General features: G+C 44.1%; 2 protein-coding genes across 3 annotated transcripts; both read right to left on the minus strand.

Annotated features, from left to right (window-relative positions):
* Nucleotides 1-2,531: 2,531 nt before the first annotated feature.
* Nucleotides 2,532-3,923, minus strand: LOC124674231 (40S ribosomal protein S27-like). Its single transcript, XM_047210270.1, has 4 exons — nt 3,838-3,923; nt 3,586-3,687; nt 3,437-3,465; nt 2,532-2,869 (listed from the first exon to the last, which is right to left on the minus strand). The coding sequence occupies exons 1-4, from the start codon at nt 3,838-3,840 to the stop codon at nt 2,743-2,745; spliced, it is 261 nt and encodes an 86-aa protein (XP_047066226.1). The 5' UTR covers nt 3,841-3,923; the 3' UTR covers nt 2,532-2,742.
* A 1,466-nt stretch (nt 3,924-5,389) lies between these two features.
* LOC124674662 (prolyl 4-hydroxylase 1) lies at nt 5,390-18,104 on the minus strand. Of its 2 annotated transcripts, none has more exons than XM_047210707.1 (12): nt 17,873-18,104; nt 15,517-15,564; nt 15,154-15,209; nt 13,960-14,025; nt 13,596-13,670; nt 12,920-12,994; nt 11,823-11,893; nt 11,692-11,743; nt 11,459-11,548; nt 11,276-11,368; nt 10,901-11,083; nt 5,390-5,629 (listed from the first exon to the last, which is right to left on the minus strand). In XM_047210707.1, the coding sequence occupies exons 1-11, from the start codon at nt 17,937-17,939 to the stop codon at nt 10,976-10,978; spliced, it is 801 nt and encodes a 266-aa protein (XP_047066663.1). In that variant the 5' UTR covers nt 17,940-18,104; the 3' UTR covers nt 5,390-5,629; nt 10,901-10,975. The 2 variants fall into 2 exon arrangements, with proteins under 2 accessions (XP_047066663.1, XP_047066664.1); XM_047210708.1 differs by having other exon boundaries at nt 15,154-15,206; nt 17,873-18,103.
* Between the last annotated feature and the right edge of the window lie 308 nt (nt 18,105-18,412).

Below are 18,412 nucleotides of genomic sequence, written 5' to 3' on the forward strand. Positions count from 1 at the left end.
CGGCCAGCTCGAGCGACGGAATGGAGGGTGATATGATCGCTGCATTTCAGGCGGAGTATGAGGAGGAGATGCTCAACGAGGAGCCGGAGCCAAGACGGCCGCGACGCCGCCGAGAGTTCATCAGGCGTGCCATAATCTTAGAAGCCGTTGCGTCGTATGACCGTTGGATCTAGCATGCCTTTTTTGGAGTGGCCATGTCCAACAACGACATCAATGTACTCAACCAGTCGCCGTTGTTCACTGATGTGCTTAGGGGAGAAGCACCCAAAGTGAACTTCACGGTGAATGGACACGAGTACAACTATGGTTACTACCTTGCCGACGGCATCTACCCCTCCTGGCCGGTGTTCATGAAAGGTGTTACTCTTCCACAAAGTGAAAAGCAGCGAGTGTTCACTGCTCGCTCAATCGGCTTGGCGCAAAGATGTCGAGTGTGCCTTTGGAGTGCTGAAGGCTAGGTTCAACATTCTAGCAGTTCCGGGACGCTCCTACTCGAAGCGTACTCTTGGGTTGATCATGCGTGCATGTGTCATTCTGCACAACATGATCATCGACGATGAACGTGGTACAAATTTGGAGAACAACTATGAGACAGTTGAGTCCAATGTCGGCCCTGCAATACACAATCATGCACCATCAAGCCTAGCAGCCAGGATTCAGATGGACAACGAAATGAGGAACTCACCGATGTATACACAGCTTCAGCATGGTTTGATTGAGCATGTGTGGGTAGGGGTGGAATCGAGCCGAGCCGAGCCGGCTCGAGGCTCGGCTCGAGCAAGCTCGATGATTTTCGAGCCAAGCCTAGCTCGGCTTGCTGCATATAAAATTCTGAAACGAAGGCTTGGGCTCGGCTCGGAAGGCTTGCGAGCCTTACCACTGCGACACAGCCGTTCAACTCTGTTGCTCGATTCCCCTCGTTTCTATCTCTATCGCATTGACTCGTTCTTTCAAATCCCATCTCCCTCACGTTGATGCTGGCTTAGCTGTCCGCCGCCGCTCTGCCGCAGTTCGTCGCCGTCGTCGTGCTCGTCGCCGCCCTGCCGCAGTTCATCGCTGTTGTCGTGCCCGCCGCCGCCCTGCCGTAGTTCGTCGCCGCCGTCGTGCCTGCCACCGCCCTGTCGTAGTTCGACGCTGTCGCCGTGCCGCAGGTCGTCGTCGCCGTGCTAGCAGGCAGTGCATCCTCGTCTCCGTCGCTAGCTAGCATGTTGCGCCTCTTCCGCTGGTCGTTGCTCTCCTCCAACACTGTTGTGCCTCGCCGGCTAGCTATCAAACTGTTGATGTGAGACTTGAGAGAGAGATGCGCACCTGTCCTCTCCGTGGTCTAATCCGTCTCATAAATCAGCCGTAAAAACAGTTCAGTAGTCAGTACCCTGGTTATTGTACTTGCTTTGACAATATGGTATCGATGAGGAAAAGATCTCAGTAGTACACCGAGTCAGAATAACACTGCTTGGATAACATCAAACATCTTTGTATTACATGAAAATTACATTGCTTTGCAACAAAGACTTTTTGACTGCGGCATTGAGCAACGGCTCATGTTCTATGCTTGGCTTGTTAGACAATGTTATGGATGTATTAATGCTGGATTATTACTTATAATTGTAAAATGCTATATATTAGCAAAGATTATGTCTATTATTTTTATTACATCGAGCTTTCGAGCCGGCTTGCGAGCTTCGTCGAGCGGGCTTGTCGAGCCTCAAGCCTTGATTAGAAGGTTTAGGCTTGACTTGTCCGACCGTCGAGCTGAGTCGAGCCCGAGCCAAGCTTTGTCGAGCTCGAACCGAGCCTTGAGCTTTATGTCCACCCCTATGTGTGGGCTAATGCGTAGATTATGTAATTTTTTCAAATTTTTATGTAATCTTTTCAAATTTTTATGAAATTTTTATTATGATGTAATCGGTAACAATTTTAGTTCAATAAAATAATTTCCTTGCATTATTTTTAGTGTTGTAATCTGAAAAAGAAATGCTGATATCGAGGAGAGAGAAAAGCTGATGTGAAGGAAAGTGCTGATGTGGAGGAGAGAGAAAAGCTGATGTGAAGGAGAGAGAAGTAAGAGCTAGCACTATAGCTCGTGCACTAACACCGTGGGGTGAGAGTGAGGAAAAAAACTGACTTGGCGGGTGAGAGTGAGGATATGCATTGGCACCAGCCTAAGGGAAAAACATAACTACCTTCCGTCGTATATCAAGTTCAGTTCTGACGAAGTCGATATTTACGCCTAAATTGGCAGTAAATTCAGTCATATCTTCTGTCTGTATTTTACTGAGAACAAACCATCATGTAACACAATGGCAGAAGCTGATTTCTCCTTCCGTACGGCATTTTTCCATCTCAAACCAGGTCCAAAAACATATCCAAAACATCCGACACAAATTATGAGATGCATCTTCAAACATAAGATAGTGAATGTACAGCAGCAAAAAAAAAATCACCATTCCACAAGTAGCCATCATATTTAAGCTAAGTTTTGTTGCTAAAATGCAGACATCAAGAAATCATCACCGTAGATTGGAACAAAATTAAACAGAAGGGCAAGCAACATATACTGGAGAAGAAAACTTGACAAGTAGCAGCACAAAGGGTAGGATATGTAAGGCGTTGCTACAACGTTCAGGGTGGAGACAGGCAGACATAATTAACAAAACTTCAGGAGTACACATCACTGATAAAAGTACTAGCAGGAAAGTATTGTTCAGTAGGGCTTCATTCTCCTGTAACCGGACATGGAACCTAGTCTGCCTTCCGGCGGAAGGAGCATCCCTCGGTGAGCCTGGCCTTTCCTCCGGTAGGTTGGCAGAGCACGGTCTGGCAGCCCGAGCACACGACAACGGTCTGGGAGTGGCTGAACACAGTTGTACTGTAATTGCAGAAAAGAAAGTTGTAAGGATCTTATCAAGTAGTCATGGAGTTGATGTATGATGAGCATGGTAGTATAGAAAGTAGTAAGCATCTATCAAGTTGTCATGGAATTGAGGTATGATGCATGTTAACGAGAATAGTATATGACTGAGGCAGAAACAACATGCTATATCAACATAATTCAGAACAGGGAGACACAAACAGGGGCCACATCACAATCATATGTCAAAGGACAAACTGGAGGACATTAGCAAACCACAACAGCAGCACAATACACACATATTATCAAACGGAACCAGATCCTCTAACTTGCCTTCTTCCAAACCGTATGAAGAAGGACAAAATGTCTTAAATTGTTTTGCATAATATAATAATACAAATTTATGTCATGCATTTGGAGTAACACTATTACAGACAAAGTTATGGTGTAAACAACTTTCATCGCCATGCTTAAAAGAATTAAGGAAGCTATTCATCCGGGATAAAAACTTAAACTATTATGTCCCAAATTAACACTCAAGTCAACATCATAATCATAATGTTAAAAGAGTATATGAGCCCTTACATGTTGAAGCAGCCCTGGCACTTGACATCCTGCACGAAAGAGCACAACGGTAACGCGTGATTAGAGGCCAGGACAGCAATTAAACGGAACGGGATAGGCATATGTATATTTCCTGTAAATCCAACGCGATCTAGTGGGAACATACGTACCATGAAGAAGGAGTTGGGGGACTGGACGAGGCGCTTCTTCTTGTGCTTCTGCTTCTCGAGCTCCGGCGGCGGGTTGAGCAGATCGATGTCGTTCTGGAGCACCTGCTCAGACGATTCACAAACCAAACAAAGTCAGAAGAGAATCAAGTCACTCGCCATTCAAGAACGATCTCTGATCAGACGAGTAAGCGAGCATCGAAATTAACCGAATCAAAATCGAAGGAAAAGGTGAGCAAGATCGGATCATCGTACCATCTTCGCGAGCGGTGGTCTTGCGAGTTCGAGAGGAGAGGAGGGCAGCGAGCGCGGGGTGGCGGCGGGGAGGGGGAGAGGAGCTAGGGCTGAAGAGGTGTTCGGGAGGCGGGGGTGCTGGCAGATTTATATGCTGGTTTGATGGATCTGAGCCGTTGGTCGTGGTGTGTGTTTGATCTGTACCGTTCGTGGGTCTGGCACGACATTTCTTGGCGCTGCTGTTCGTGTCCGGCGCTGGTAAACATTGGACACGAGCCAACACCGGCTGCAGGCACGTGGGCACCAACCCATACATTCTCTTTCTCTTGATGCAGAAACTTCGGTGTTGCTCGAAACATGTGCCATGGAAAAAAAATCTGACTGCCGAGGGCAGTTTGTTGAAAGCGTGGCAAATTTTATGCTAGTTTTTATATTAGTTGCCCCTAATTTAGATTTGTACATAGATATTTTAAAATCAGCAATAACTAATACTCTCTGTCTATAAATAGATGTTAGAGATTTATCTGAATTTTATAGATGCTATTTAGTGTCTGTACATCCTTATCTAGATAAAAATAAGATACCTATTTACAAATGGATGGAGTATAAAACAGTAAGTATTTAGAAGTGAACGATGTGGGAGAAATTCAATTCGGCTCCCGGGTGCGTATGCTCCCTCTACCAAAAAATCTTGTTTTGAAGTGTCAAAAAAAATTGACAAAAAATTCTACATGTACATCTTCATAATATATGTGTGTTCGTCAAGTTTCAAGAAAAACCAACATTTTTTGTGGACTATGTAAAAAAGAGAAATTTTATCTTGTAAAAAATTTATTTTTAGCACTGAGTTTTGTCTTTTTTACACACGTCACATGACAAATTGATTTTTTATGAAACAACTTTGTAAGTGTGTAGCACGTGAAGATGTACGTGCGAATTTTTCATTTCAATTTTTTGAAATTTAAAATGTGTGTAAGATGCATTTTAAACTAAAGGGAGCATATGCTCCCATGTTCCAAAACATCACTCCCACGATGTGGACCCAATAGTGCCCTTTCGACATCTACTTTTATATACTACCTATGTTCGTGAAAACATGTTGTAATTTTCTTTAAATTTAGATATATCTAGACCATAGATATATCCGAAATTAGATAAACCTCCGATATTATTTTATAGACAAAGATTTTTTTTTAATATTGTCGAATACAAATATAGAGTGGATATTAGCCGAATACGCATGTGGATAGGATATTTTCTCAAGTCCATACCGATACAATTATAGGCGCACTAGTTCCATGTTCAATCACATAAAATAACTTTGACCATTTTGTTAAAATAAAATAGGTTGGGTAGTTGGTATATCCCACTTTAAAAGTGCCTAACATGATTTTATACGGATATATTCATTACCATTTCCATATTTTCTTTAAAATTCAATACTACCATATTTGTATTTATGAAATGAATTTGGATAAACCATTTTTATTGTCGTCTAAATTCGAATATTACCACATCTATTTTTTATTTCCCAAATAAAAATACCGGATAACTTGTAGTATCTCGGAATGAGGGAGTATAATAAACCCCATATGCAACTCTTCAATACAGAGGCAAGGCCATTTTCGAAAAAGAAAATGAGTCTTATCAACCGTCGTTAGCTTCTCCTGCTCTGCAAACAATGTGGCAACGGGGGAAGGACCCAGGGTGAGGCCAATGGACGTAAGATCTTATGATTACTATTTGTTTAAAATTCTAATCTTTCTGAGAGGTGTGATGCCGAGACAGTAAATATCATTCATTCTTCATTTTACTAGATCATAATGGCGCGCGTTGCCGCGCCCGTCCTTTGTCACAATCAAAAGATTGGAATTTTGACAAATGCCTAAAGGTAAAAGGCATTTAAAGTGAATTTACATATGAACTGTACAAAATTTGTAAAATCTACAATGCATAAATATAATAGTGCCTAATATAGATGCATTCCATAGTTAGAAGATAAAATTATTGGAAATAAACAATAAATTACAAGTAATTAAGTATATGGAAATGGCAGAATTTATTTTTAAGAAACATAGCCTCTTCCTTAATTAAGGTTCAGATTGTCAAAACAGTGATTAGAATGTACGACAACATTAGGTTCCTACTCAAACATGTAAGGAACAAACCATCCAGCATGCCTATAAAAAATTGTTATACAAAGTACAACCCAGTGAAGCCACCTACACGTACAAATGAATATTTTAAGAGGTCATAAAGTAATATAATAAAGGTAATTTCTAAGGTAAAAAATTAAGTAACATGAAAGTATGCTAAACATCATAGGATGGAGAAACACATAAGCTCAACAGAACACCCTCGCGCAACCTGACAAAACCTTCAGTTATAGCCTTTGATCACTCATCATTTTAAAAAGCAGATTATCAGGGAATTCAAAAGTTCAAAAACAAAACAAGAAATTGCTAATGATGAATATTGTTTTCCCTATCTATAGCGATAAAAGAATTGCAAAAACTACTTTACTTTGCTTCACCATCAAGCGCTCCAGCTGGACGTAATTGTGTCAATATCGTACCATTGTACTGGTATTTCCAGTTGTGAACCTGCTAAAATGATGAGTGAAACATGGAATGAGGACATATAAAAATCAAGCAACTAACTTAAGTATGGGATCATTAGAATGGATCTCAATCAAAAACAGTCTCGACAAAATAAAGTTAGCAGAGCAATTCATTTAATCGCAATGCAAAGTTTTGGTCTCTCATTGGTATGTGGACTACATTGTGTAGCCTCGTGGATCAAAACTGAAAACTGTACTCCTAAATAGAGAAATTCCCCTTGAATTGGAGAAAAGACATAATAAACCATTAAATAAATGTAAGTTCACTTATGAATATGATTATTTACTTTGTTAACAAACATGACTTCCTTAAGATGAGACAATATGCAATAGTTTAGAAATCATGTGCTTGTTTACCTCAAAATAAATTCTAATGCCTTGACAGCTTTGTCTCTCGTATGGGCTTCTATTCCACCGCCAACTGATATGGACGGAAGCAATTTCGTTACCTGAAATTTTCTACAGTAGAAATAGCATCGATGGATCAGTCACGTAACAATGAATAATAAACCTAGTGTTTGAGTATATGTAAATTTTGAAGTCGGGCTAATAACACGAGGCTGCAAGCAACAAAAAAAAAGTACAACTCTTGCAGAAGAAATAATTTGGCGCCTTGACCTAATACAAATGTTCCATATGTGTTGGAATTCAGCAATTGTTAGCAAACTGAAGTTATTAGACCTGCATAGCTATGCCAGCATGGTTGATTATAGGAACCCGCAAAGCACTATAGCCTAGCATTGTTGTCAATCCAAAAGGACAAAATAACATTAATACCAATGCTTAATTACTTGATAGGTACGACCAAAAGGCATCCGCATAAATGATCACACTACCTCAACAAGCACTGTAAGGACATGCAAAAATGCATTTAGTTCTTCTCAACCATGTGTATTGCCAAGGTAACATAAAGAGTCACACTAATCATTTTATTTACAATTCATACATCAGATTTACTCTAAAATATCAACTTATGAAAAATGCACATCATGATCCCGAGCAAACGATTATTCATGATATAATAATGTCCCCGTGAGGTTATTGTGGGACACAAACAGTGCTTTGATTTTGCAGTATGCTCCTCATGGCTCCCACCAAATATACCATCTACATGACAAGAAAGAAAAATAGAAAATAGATAGTTGTGAGAAATTTATGATTACAAATTGTAAAAGGTTTAGCGGGCAAGATTCAGGAAAGTGAAAAAAGTAGACTATACTGTTTGGCCATTTGAAAAGCAAACAATTTCGTCTGTCCAATATTAATATCTGTATGAATTAAAACTTCAGGATTATCATTAATGGCACTGTGGCAGCGTTCTTTCTATGCCTCCTCGCACTCCTTCTAGCTCCATAATAAGAAGCTGATTAGGATTTGAGAGTACGAAGCAGCCAATTAAACACAATTTTCTCCTCCACTTTTTTGCCTGTTACAGAACACACTTGAACTGTTGTTTAAAACTGCTAACAACAATTAATTAGAACTAAATTTTTCTTTTTTGAAACAAGAATTCGACTGTCCCTTCGGGGACATCGGATAAAATTGGAACGATATAGAGAAGAATTCGACTAATTTTTTTATTTCGAACTCCGTCAGTGAACATCACTGAACATGATTCGATGGAAAGAAACATGCGCTACAACAAAGGAAAGGGAAGAAGGTGAATGAGATCAGAATTAACCTGCTCTGTTCATGTGCTCACTGTTGACGACTTCATATCACGGTGCAGGCAATGTTCGTCAATCTCAGCGGGGATGGGCCGTGGGGAGAGGACTGCTCCTCCTTTCCTCCGGCTCGCTCCTCGTTGGAGCTGAAGGGGAAGCCGCGACCGCCTTGGAGATAGGGAGTATGTTGCGACCATCTTGGAGGGCAGCGCGCCTAGGGACTCTGTTTTCACCGGGCAAGCTGATGGATCACGGTGGGCACCACGCGCTTTCAAGGTTGAAGTCGGGGAGGGGCCGCTAGCGCTCGAGGTCTTCCAAGCTCGTGTTGCGCCATGGACCTGCATCGGCTCACAATCCGCCGCCGTTCCTGTGAGGGCATCTCCAGCGGCGCGACGCATTTCGGACGTCCGAAATGTCCGTTTGCGTCGCGCGGCGGACGCGAGACAGACCGTTTTTGTCCGCGCGTCCGTTTGCACCCTGGGGTGGCTCCGGCGCGCGACGCATTTCCGCGTTTGCATCAAATATGAAGTTTTGAAACAACAAATAGGATTTCAACGAAGTCATAGTTATAACATTTAAATTTTTAAAAGTCTACATGAAAATAAGATACTGGTCCTCTAGGCATGATCTTCATGGCCAACCATGGTCCATTGATGCTCAATCAGATCCGCCTGCAGCTGTTTGGAGACGGTATCGTTTGTGACTTCTACATTCATATGTAGATAGTCCTGCCAAGATGAAGCTCCAGGAAGTGGCGCAACCAACTCACCTTGGAATTCCCACTGGTTCTCATTGCGGCCATCAGGACGCTCGTTCTCAACGATCATGTTGTGCATGATCACGCAGCATGTCATCACCTCATGCATGGTCTTCAGGGACCATGTTCTTGCCGGGTGACGGACAATTGCCCACCGAGCTTGGAGCACACCAAATCCACGCTCCACATCTTTCCTGCAAGCCTCTTGCATCTTGGCAAACCTCCTCGTCTTCTCGGAGTTTGGATTACGGATAGTCTTCACCAATGTGGCCCAGTCAGGGTAGATGCCATCAGCAAGATAATATGACTTGTCATATGCATTTCCATTGATCTCATAGCTCACCCGGGGAGCTTTGCCTTGCATAAGCCTTTCGAAAACCGGTGATCGGTGCAACACATTGATATCATTGTTGGAACCGGCCATGCCAAAGAATGAATGCCAAATCCATAAATCTTGAGATATGACAGACTTCAAGAATGACAGTCCGTCCCTCCTCATGCCCGCTGTATCGACCACCGCCATCCAAATGGACAGCTTTTCCACTCCCAGTGCATGCAATCTATGCCGCCAATCATTCCTGGGAAGCCTCTAGACTCGTTGATAGATAGGAGGCATCTTGTATCCTCAACAGTTGGCTCCCTACGAAATACTGTCCGAACACGGCAATCACGGCTCGGCAAAACCTATACATGGACTCAAGGCAGGTGCTCTCACCCATTCGAAGATACTCATCGAATATATCAGCAGCCATTCCATATGAGAGCATGCGAATAGCCCCAGAGCATTTTTGGTAGGAGGTGAAGCCTAGCGCACCTGTTGCATCGGGCCTGCATTGAAAGTAGGGGGTCGTAGTTCCTAACGCCCCGTAGAATGACCAAGAACAGGTCCCTTGACATCCTGTATCGGCGCCGGAACAATTTTTCCGGAAAGATCGGATTGGTGAGGTGGAAGTAGTCCTTGTGGAGGCGGGCCTGCCACGCCACTCTGTTGCGCGGCAGGTTTTTCGAGCGCCCCTTCACAGAGCCCCGGTGCTGCGACCCCGGGTTTGAGGTGAACTCGTGGATCATGGAGGCCGCAGTAGTTGCCAATGTGTGCGCCGAATGATCGGACTCGTCGTCCGAAGAGGAGTCAACGATCTCCGCGCGGAACTTCTCCACCATATGCCACGCGTCCATCTGCGTCGATACGAACTGTTGATCAATGGCCGCGCACAAATCGCGCCGAAAAAATGAGAAGGAACCTACCGGCGCAATAGGTCGAACGAGTCGTGGGCGGCGCGGAAGGGCGGCGCAACCGGCAACGTTTCGCCCGAAAACAGCCGGCAGGTTCGCGCCGGAGCCCCAACCCCGAGTACGATCCTGCTCTCCCGCGCGGCGACAACGGTGCCGGCGGCGAGTACCAGCGGCCGACGGCGGACGGCGGGGATTGAGGGGGCGTCGCACTAGGGCACCAACGAGGGTGAAAAAAGAAATCAGGTCGAAGCGGTCGATTTTGCTCTCGCTGACTTGCGGGACTCGGGTAAGAAATGGAGGACGCTCGCCGCGTCCGCCAGCGTCCGCGGAGACGCAAACCTGGCGCATATTTGGGCCAGGTTTGCGTCTCCGCGGACGGGCCGGTCACTTTGCGTCGCTCCGCTGGAGCAGGGCCCAGACGCATTTCCGGTCACGGCGGACGAAAACGGTCGCTCAGCGACCATTTGCGTCGCGCCGCTGGAGATGCCCTGACAGAGGCACAGAGCCAGATAGGGCTGAAACCGAAAGGGTACACCGGTACACCCAAGGACGACGAACTGGTACATGGGCGGGCCTCTTCGCAAAGAAATAAGAACGGGCCGTCGAAGCCGCATACCGCGGAACAGAGCCCGGCGAACCACAGACCAGCTAGATTTGTTTCCGGAGAAGCAGCCCTTTTAACGTCGGGCCAAACGCGGTAATGCTCTGAGAGGACGTACAGATCAGAGACGTCCAAAGACGCGATCAGACGGCTAACCGTGTCAAATCACTGTGGTGGCTCATAGGTAGTTCCATTTTACTGTTACTTAATTCCTGAGATGTTGTATATTTGTACTACAGGGTGCAAAGAAAAGAATCCCCTCCCTATATCTGCCCTATCTGCAATCAGAAAGTCATCTTTTGCCTCATCCATTTCGTGGCCGACCATTTTTCCCCTTCCAGTACAGGGCATCCACTGTGAAGGCTGCTCAAGTCCGTGTTACCATCAAGTCCCTGAAACAAAGCTGTACGTTAGCCTGGTTGTAGTAGGGGCAGACCGTTCGGAGTCGTTGATCAGAAATCGATTGCAAGATAATGACAAGGAAATATTTTCAGGTGATTTATTAAAACTTCCAAACCACGCTTTGATTTCTGCTTTGGCACTACATGTCTACATAAAACTAGTGAGAGGAAAGAGTGGCGCACCATGCTCCAAAATAGCACAGCGTCTCCTTTGTTTGGCTTAACACATAGTCCTTTGAGCATTGTTCCTCCACAACTGCATTCACCATCTCCAGCCTAAAACAGAAGAATGCAGAACGTCACGCAGGAACAACACATAACATGAAGGCAGACACAGGCCACACACAAGGTACAGATTCAACTAACCTGAGGAAAATGGGTTTCACCACCTTCAACACCATCGGTCAAATACATCAACATTGTAGCAACACGCTGCCCCCCACGTTTAAGGTTGAACTGCAGATTGTTAATTCACAGAGTTACTAATTCCACATAATTAATTTGAAATACCAAAATGACTAGTTGAAATAAAATGTGGAATGAATAATCTGGTGATGTCATAGTAAAGCTATATATTTCTTAGAAGCAGTTCAACTTACAGTATCTGAAAAGTAATCATGATGTGGTCTGTAATACTGGCTTGGTTCATACCTGCAGTATACAATTGAGTTAAAAACGCTAGCCAATTCAAAGAGCTTCAGAGAATAATAGAAATAACTCAATCTAGTACCGTAAAACTTGGATGAGTTCCCCGTTTTCTACTGGTATCTGAGAGAATACAGAAATCCGCTTCTCTATAGCCTGGCCAGAGCAGTACAAATGTTAGTGGAATAATGAATTAGTAAATCACTACAGTTAAAATTCCAATTTAACTCACGATAAAAAGTACATATCGTGCAATGCCTGTTGTAGTCAAAAGCCCAAAGTATTATCACAGTGCTGCGATGACCACACAAATATGGATTCAGTATATTCAACTGATGACTCTGATGAGTTCATGGAAACTTTTAGACTTTGATGGTGTGAATCTGTGTTGCTGAACTAAGGATGTCACTGGGATACTAGGGTGCATCAGTTTTTGTTTTTGAAACTAGGATTGCACCAGACGAAGTCGTGTATGTTGTAAGATACACAAACAACCTTTTAGATCACCGGCCCCTTTACCTACCTATCACTACATGATTTGCGATATTCGACATCAACGATGCTACCATATATGTTCTGGGTGCCACTCATGGGATTTTTGGTATCCTCTGACAGAAGCTACAAATTATAAAGCCTAGTTTTTGCATTCACATGAACATGTTCGTTGGAGATAATGTACCATTTGGTAACATGATTTTTCAATTCCATCCATAATACAACAAAAAATCTCATTTTTTTACATGTATGTCCTATATTGGTTCCATGTCTAACAGGACGTTTTAGTACCTTAGTTAAAAATTAAAGTTAAGAACTAAGATAATCTCATACACTCAATATTCTTTTGACCTAACATATAAAAGGAAAGGACAAATAGTTAAATAATAATCTAAAGTGGGCTACTTTAGACAATGTTGTTTACAAAGATGCAATTGACTTTACAAATAAATCTTAATGCATACAACTTATGAACAGAACACGCCCCTCTCTAATAATGCAGCAAACATATGCGTGTACCCTTTTGTGTTACAGAGTGCCAGCAAAGAGAAACACAGAAAAAAACTGAACTCATGTTGTGCAACACAACGAATGCTGTTCCAAAGTTTTTGTTGCAGAACAGACATATATGTAGGCATATAAGTTGAATATAGTTAAGGGAACTTCTGTCAAGTAGTGTGAACAGACCTGAATGACTGGGCGTTTTCTTTCTTCGGAGTTCACAAACATCCCAGAACTTGTGCGAACATCACTTTTTACACCCTGGGGTACATACCAACAGAAAGATTGAAAATATAGTAAAGAGAAGAAAATGTATGAGATTTTCAGTAAACCAAATAAACATGAAAAATAAGAACAACTATCAAGCTAACACAACAAATTCCTCTCAAACTTCCAGTATTATAAGCAATCGTTTAGTAAACTGCAATACAGGAGTGCTGAGGGCATGTCAAAAGCCAAAGCATTAACTTGCTCTGTATGAAAGAGTAAAGTAGATCCATTTGTAACTACAACCCGGAGAATAAGATGCTTTCGAAACAGGCATGAGAAGTTATGTTAATGTTCAAGCTCGAAGAAACAAGAGAAGAGTGTTGTCCATACAAGATTTTAATCGTCCGAAATAAATATTCCTAGCACACCAAGGGCTTGTTAAGAAATCGTTTGACAATGCGTTGCCATGTTTCCCATTAATAAAAATTTGTTCTGTAAGTGTATAAATTGAACATAGATTATAAAAAAAAGTCTTTATGTTCCCAACTAAGATTCGAACTTGCTGATCTGCTGATTCAATGAAAAATATAATGTCTACTAAGTATTGATAGACAGAGACAATGTCCTATGAATTGCAAGCCAAAGCACATACTTTTCCTGTCGCGACATCAACTACAGTAGAAATCTCAAGTCTTGGTCTAGCAATTTCTCGTAGATAATCACATTCCTGCAAAGATTAGCCAAAAATGTGTCAACAATAATATTTTGTATATTTTCCATTTTACTGGTGCGGAGTCATGTATGCCATTGTATTGGTCGGCAATATGTTTTGAAACTTGTTGATCTGCTGAAAATAAATGCTACTGGCTAGGGTTTATAATTCGTGTTTGAAAATTAAAATATGGCAAGGACGGTATGTGGCTTAAAAGACTTACCACTATAATAAATAAATAAACATGGAATAATACAGAGAATGCTGATTTAGCATAAATAAAACACACGAGGCAGGACCGTACCTCTGAACTAAGAAAATTATGGAAAACAATTATTCGAGGCTTCCAGCTGATAACTTCAGGCTTCACCTACATATTACAAATAAATAGATTTACTTTGTCAGAGCAAGAGAAGATGTGCTCTCGACTTTTCAGTTTGAGTATGAACAAAACTAAGTTTGCTAAATAAGACAGCACAATGTAAAAATCATCACACACAATTGGTCATACATAGTGCACACATCATGCATGAATGTTCACTAGTACATACCAGAGAGTTACTAACATACAAGGAAGCACAATACCAGCGTTTCACAAGATTATAAACCCTTGTTAAGAGCGAAGCTTTACAAGGTCCCTAGCACCTATGTCTGAAACTATATGCTTATGCTATTCATCCGAATTTAAAATTCTACACCTAGAGGAGCTATAGAGAATTTTTCTTTTAAAACTATTCGTTCCATTGAAAATTAATGAAGTTCTTGGTTTGTCTTAAGTTAAACATCTTTTTCTGCAATCTTGGTCAAACTTAAGATAGTTTAACTTAGGACAAACCTAGATCTTCAATTATTTTGGAACGGATGGAGTAGTAAATAACACAATAAGGAAATACTCAGGTTTGACATGCCACCACCATTATGCAATCAATTGCACATGGTCAATGTTTAAATTTCATATATGTATGAACAAATGGTATTAACAGCATAGATAATCATACCAACGAATCTTTGTTCAAACAGAAAGAAAAATGCTCTAAAAAAGCACACTCTCTCCATTCCTTTTTGTAAGGTGTCTTAGTTTTTTAGAAAAAATCCAGTTTGTAGTATATAATTCCTCTGAACACCTTGGATTGCCGATTAAACCCCTGCCCGTTATGTTTGTTTTATTCCGTTCCGTTCGTCCCATCCTATACCTCACGAAGGAATCCTGCACAAGTAGGAATCCCTCCCAACCATGGCCGTACCCACCGAGCACCTTCCCCTATCTCCCCTTCTAATATGTCTGTAAAACTTAATTGATATTTCTGGGCAAAGGTGTAGTTCATTGATGATGTCCAATGAATATATACTAGAGTAATGAAGCCAGGTAGGGTAGGATGTGCGGGAATTTTCCCACACAAAAATGGTTGCAAGAACATAAGCAAAAAAGCGAAGTCTAAGAATGTTAAAATTACAGAGGGGAATACATCTAAAGCCTGTAAATAATAGCAGAACTTACATATCCAAGCCGAAGAACTGCCGCCTCCTGATCATTATCCACATGTACTGAATCTGCTATGCAGGACACCTAAAGTTTGATTAGACATACATCGAACTCACTGAGGAGTAAAGCCTACTCCCTTCAGTTGAGGGCTTTATGGAACAGGGTTTACTCAGATGCAACAATATGCAAAACTGAATATCTGTGTTAAACAGGTATCTGATTTGACGTTAAAATCTAAAACATGGAGGGCATTCAAGCAACGCAAAATGAGTGGGCAAGAAGAAACATGACGCTGCAGACGATAATCTCTAGTCTGTTCCAAGTAGAGAAAATGTGCACTATTGCTGTTACCCAACAAGTAAAAGAGGAAAGACATACAGGATTGGTCGTCTACCCGGCGGAAAAACACTAGCTGTAGCAGTGAGCCTGCATCATTGGGAAAAAAAATACCAAGATGAAACAGAATTAAGCAACACATCAAAGCTTTATACAAGCAATTGAAATCAGATTCGGGGGCCAACATATGACTTTTAAAACAATAAGTCTAATGATGTTCATTCATTTATGAGACAATCAAAGCGACATTGAACTACAGTATTGTTATTTGTTAGAGTGTATATAGTTCGAGATGGGAGCCCGAGAATGATCGAAAGTACGACCAGGAATTTTCTGGGGACGAGCTGCGTAACCCTCCAGCCTCCCGTCCAGCCTCCCCAGCCCTAAACGCCGCCGCCGCCGCCGGTAGCGCCGCCGGGGCAAAGACCCTCGGGGCGTGGCGGCGGCGGGGGCCCTTCCTCGTCGACGCGTGGTGGACGGCGGCCGGATCTCCTTCCTCGACGCATGGCGGGCGCGCGGATGGGTTGGGCGGCGGCGGCCTGCGCTGCGCCCCCTTCTCCCGTCGGCTCTCCCCTGGTGGATCGGCCGGCGCGGTTGGGATGGGCAGCGGCGGCCAGCGCTGCGGCCTCCCTCCTCCCGTCGGCTCTCCGCAGCACTCCGGTAGGGGCTGGTGGTGGGCGGCGGCCAGGCTCATGGCCTGCGCCAATCCCCCCCCGCCTCTCGCCGGTGAGTGGAGGCGATCTCGGGCTTCACTCGCGACACGAGGTCGCCCGGGGCAGCAGCCTTGGGTACGACGGTGGAGGTGACCCTCTTCTTCGCCGGAGAGGGTCGGCCTGCGGTTGGTGGTGGTGGATCTATCGATCTATCACCGCGTTTCGACGGCGAGATGGAGATGCTTGGAAGCCGGCGACGGAGTTGCCGGTGGAGGGTTGGAGTGGCCAGCCCGGGATGGTCGCCGACGTGGGGGTCCGACCTGAATAAAGGCGGTGGTCCTAGGGTCTCTCTTGCGTGAAGAGGAAGACCTACCGGAGGCTCGGACTCGTGATCTAGCCGGAGTGTTGAGTTCGGAAGGCTCCGCCGGCGAATGTAACGATGCTTTTTGCCCGGAGTTTGCTCGGATCGGTGGTATTCGGTCGTGCGCACCCATGCTTTTATTCCGACCGATTGGTTCTGGAGGGAGCGGCGCGAAGCTCTTTTTACGTGTTGACATCAAGTGACTATGGATCCATGATGAAAGTCGGAAGAAGAGAAGTTCATGAAGGCCGGAGGGAGGACTAGCTAAGGGAGGTTCAAGTCTCCGCGCTGTTGAGGGACTTGCTTGGTGTTCCGGGCTTCACGGCAGCGGTATGAAAGTGGGGGCGACAACACAGGTGAAGTTCGAGTCCTACCTTTCGGGGTGAAAGCCCAAGGTCTGGCCTTAGCTGGTTGTGCCCGGCAATGACCTTGTTGGAGGCATTGTTTTGAGAGCGGGGACTATCTTCGGGGTGAAAACCTAAGATCGTTGATCGGGCGACGATGGTGTTAGCGCACTGTTCCCTTCTTGGAGGCGTCGTTTTTGGAGATTACGTATTTCAGGTGTTGTCTTGGCGGTGGATGTATTGCTGTTGTTAGGCCCGAGATACTGTAGCGGGACTTTTGTTTCTTAGTTTTCTTTTTCTTTTTTTGGTTGTGTGCATCCGTAGTGCCATTAGGGTGGTGCGTTGTTGCAGAGGCTGGGTGTAATTGGTATCGTTTTGATATTAATATATTCCCTTTATCGAAAAAAAGGAATTTTCTGGGCCGCACTGCGCAAAACTGAAAATTGGATGCCCCGAAGGAGTTGCTTCAGCTACGCATGCACAGAGCCAGAGGGTCAGCTGGATTTCAGCTATGACTAGGCATCAAACCAAGTCCAACCACGCTTTCCACATGGGTTTCAATGTCTCATTAGTAGTAACAGTGTCCGGCATCCTAGCGTTGGGCATGTACGCTGGCACGCAGATCTCAGGATGACCCATTTCCGCAGGAAGGAAGCTAAATTTAGATCAGTCAAATCGAGTCAGGTCCAGCACATGTAATTGCCGCAACCACAAGCAAAGCCACCCCATCCGTTGAAAATCCCCCAACGGGGATTGCAGACACAGATGCTGCCGATTCTCCTCACGCTTACAACCATTTGATCCAAAAAAGTAGAAAAAGGCATCGAATTCGACGGCAGCTAGCAGCTAAAGGGAACATCCCGTCCGGACAATTCACGGCGGCACCAAAGCACCACCCCCGCAATTTCCAGGACTCGAGACTGCCAAGTCGGAGAAAGAAAACACGGCGGAAGCATGCCGGATTCAAATGAAGGCGTAGCAGCGAAGCGAAAGGGCAAGCGGCGCTAAGGGTCGGGGAGAGCGGGAGGGCGGGCGCGCACCTATGAGCATTCCGAGCGTGACGAAGGTGAGCACCGGCAGCAGGCGCCTCGCCCGCGACCGCGCCATTGGATCCGCCGCGGCGACAGAGGGGAGGAGAGACGAGACGACGAGGGAAAGCAAATCGAAATCGCCCGTGACTCCGGCCGCGTGCTGCGTATTTCTGTCGCCTCGAGGAATCCCGACGACTCGAGTCAGGTTCTCGGCCGCCGTATGCAGTCGGGTCGACCGCGTCGGCACTGGCCAATAGTCAACCGTTCAGTGGCTTTCAGTCTAAAGTCAACCCCGGCCCTCACACGTTTCGTTTTTTAGGTAAGAGCATGTACAACATATAGGTAGGGAAAATATGTTTTCTCTTAGTAATCCACGCTATTTAGAGAAGGTGATAAATATTAGCGATACAATCTATTATCTTTTATTGTTATCTCTTACAATAAATAAGAATTAATTATTTTTAGTACTCCCTCCGTTCACTTTTATAAGGCCTGGAAGGAAATCACGGTCATCTCCCGTAAACGCAGGGATAAATCCCGGATTTCCAA

Source organism: Lolium rigidum, chromosome 7 (genome assembly GCF_022539505.1).
Source record: "Lolium rigidum isolate FL_2022 chromosome 7, APGP_CSIRO_Lrig_0.1, whole genome shotgun sequence".
Classification (NCBI taxonomy): Eukaryota; Viridiplantae; Streptophyta; class Magnoliopsida; order Poales; family Poaceae; genus Lolium; species Lolium rigidum.

Excerpts from the sequence above, each read along its gene's own strand:
- LOC124674231 (XM_047210270.1), bottom strand. Across the intron at positions 3,466-3,585 it reads CCCCCAACTCCTTCTTCATG|GATGTCAAGTGCCAGGGCTG; the intron begins GTACGTATGTTC and ends TCTTTCGTGCAG. Across the intron at positions 2,870-3,436 it reads TGCCAGGGCTGCTTCAACAT|TACAACTGTGTTCAGCCACT; the intron begins GTAAGGGCTCAT and ends CTGCAATTACAG.
- LOC124674662 (XM_047210707.1), bottom strand. The coding sequence starts at position 17,939 with ATGGCGCGGTCGCGGGCGAGGCGCCTGCTGCCGGTGCTCACCTTCGTC. Across the intron at positions 15,210-15,516 it reads CCGGGTAGACGACCAATCCT|CAGATTCAGTACATGTGGAT; the intron begins GTATGTCTTTCC and ends TGTCCTGCATAG. Across the intron at positions 11,084-11,275 it reads CTGTGCTATTTTGGAGCATG|GGACTTGATGGTAACACGGA; the intron begins GTGCGCCACTCT and ends GCTTTGTTTCAG.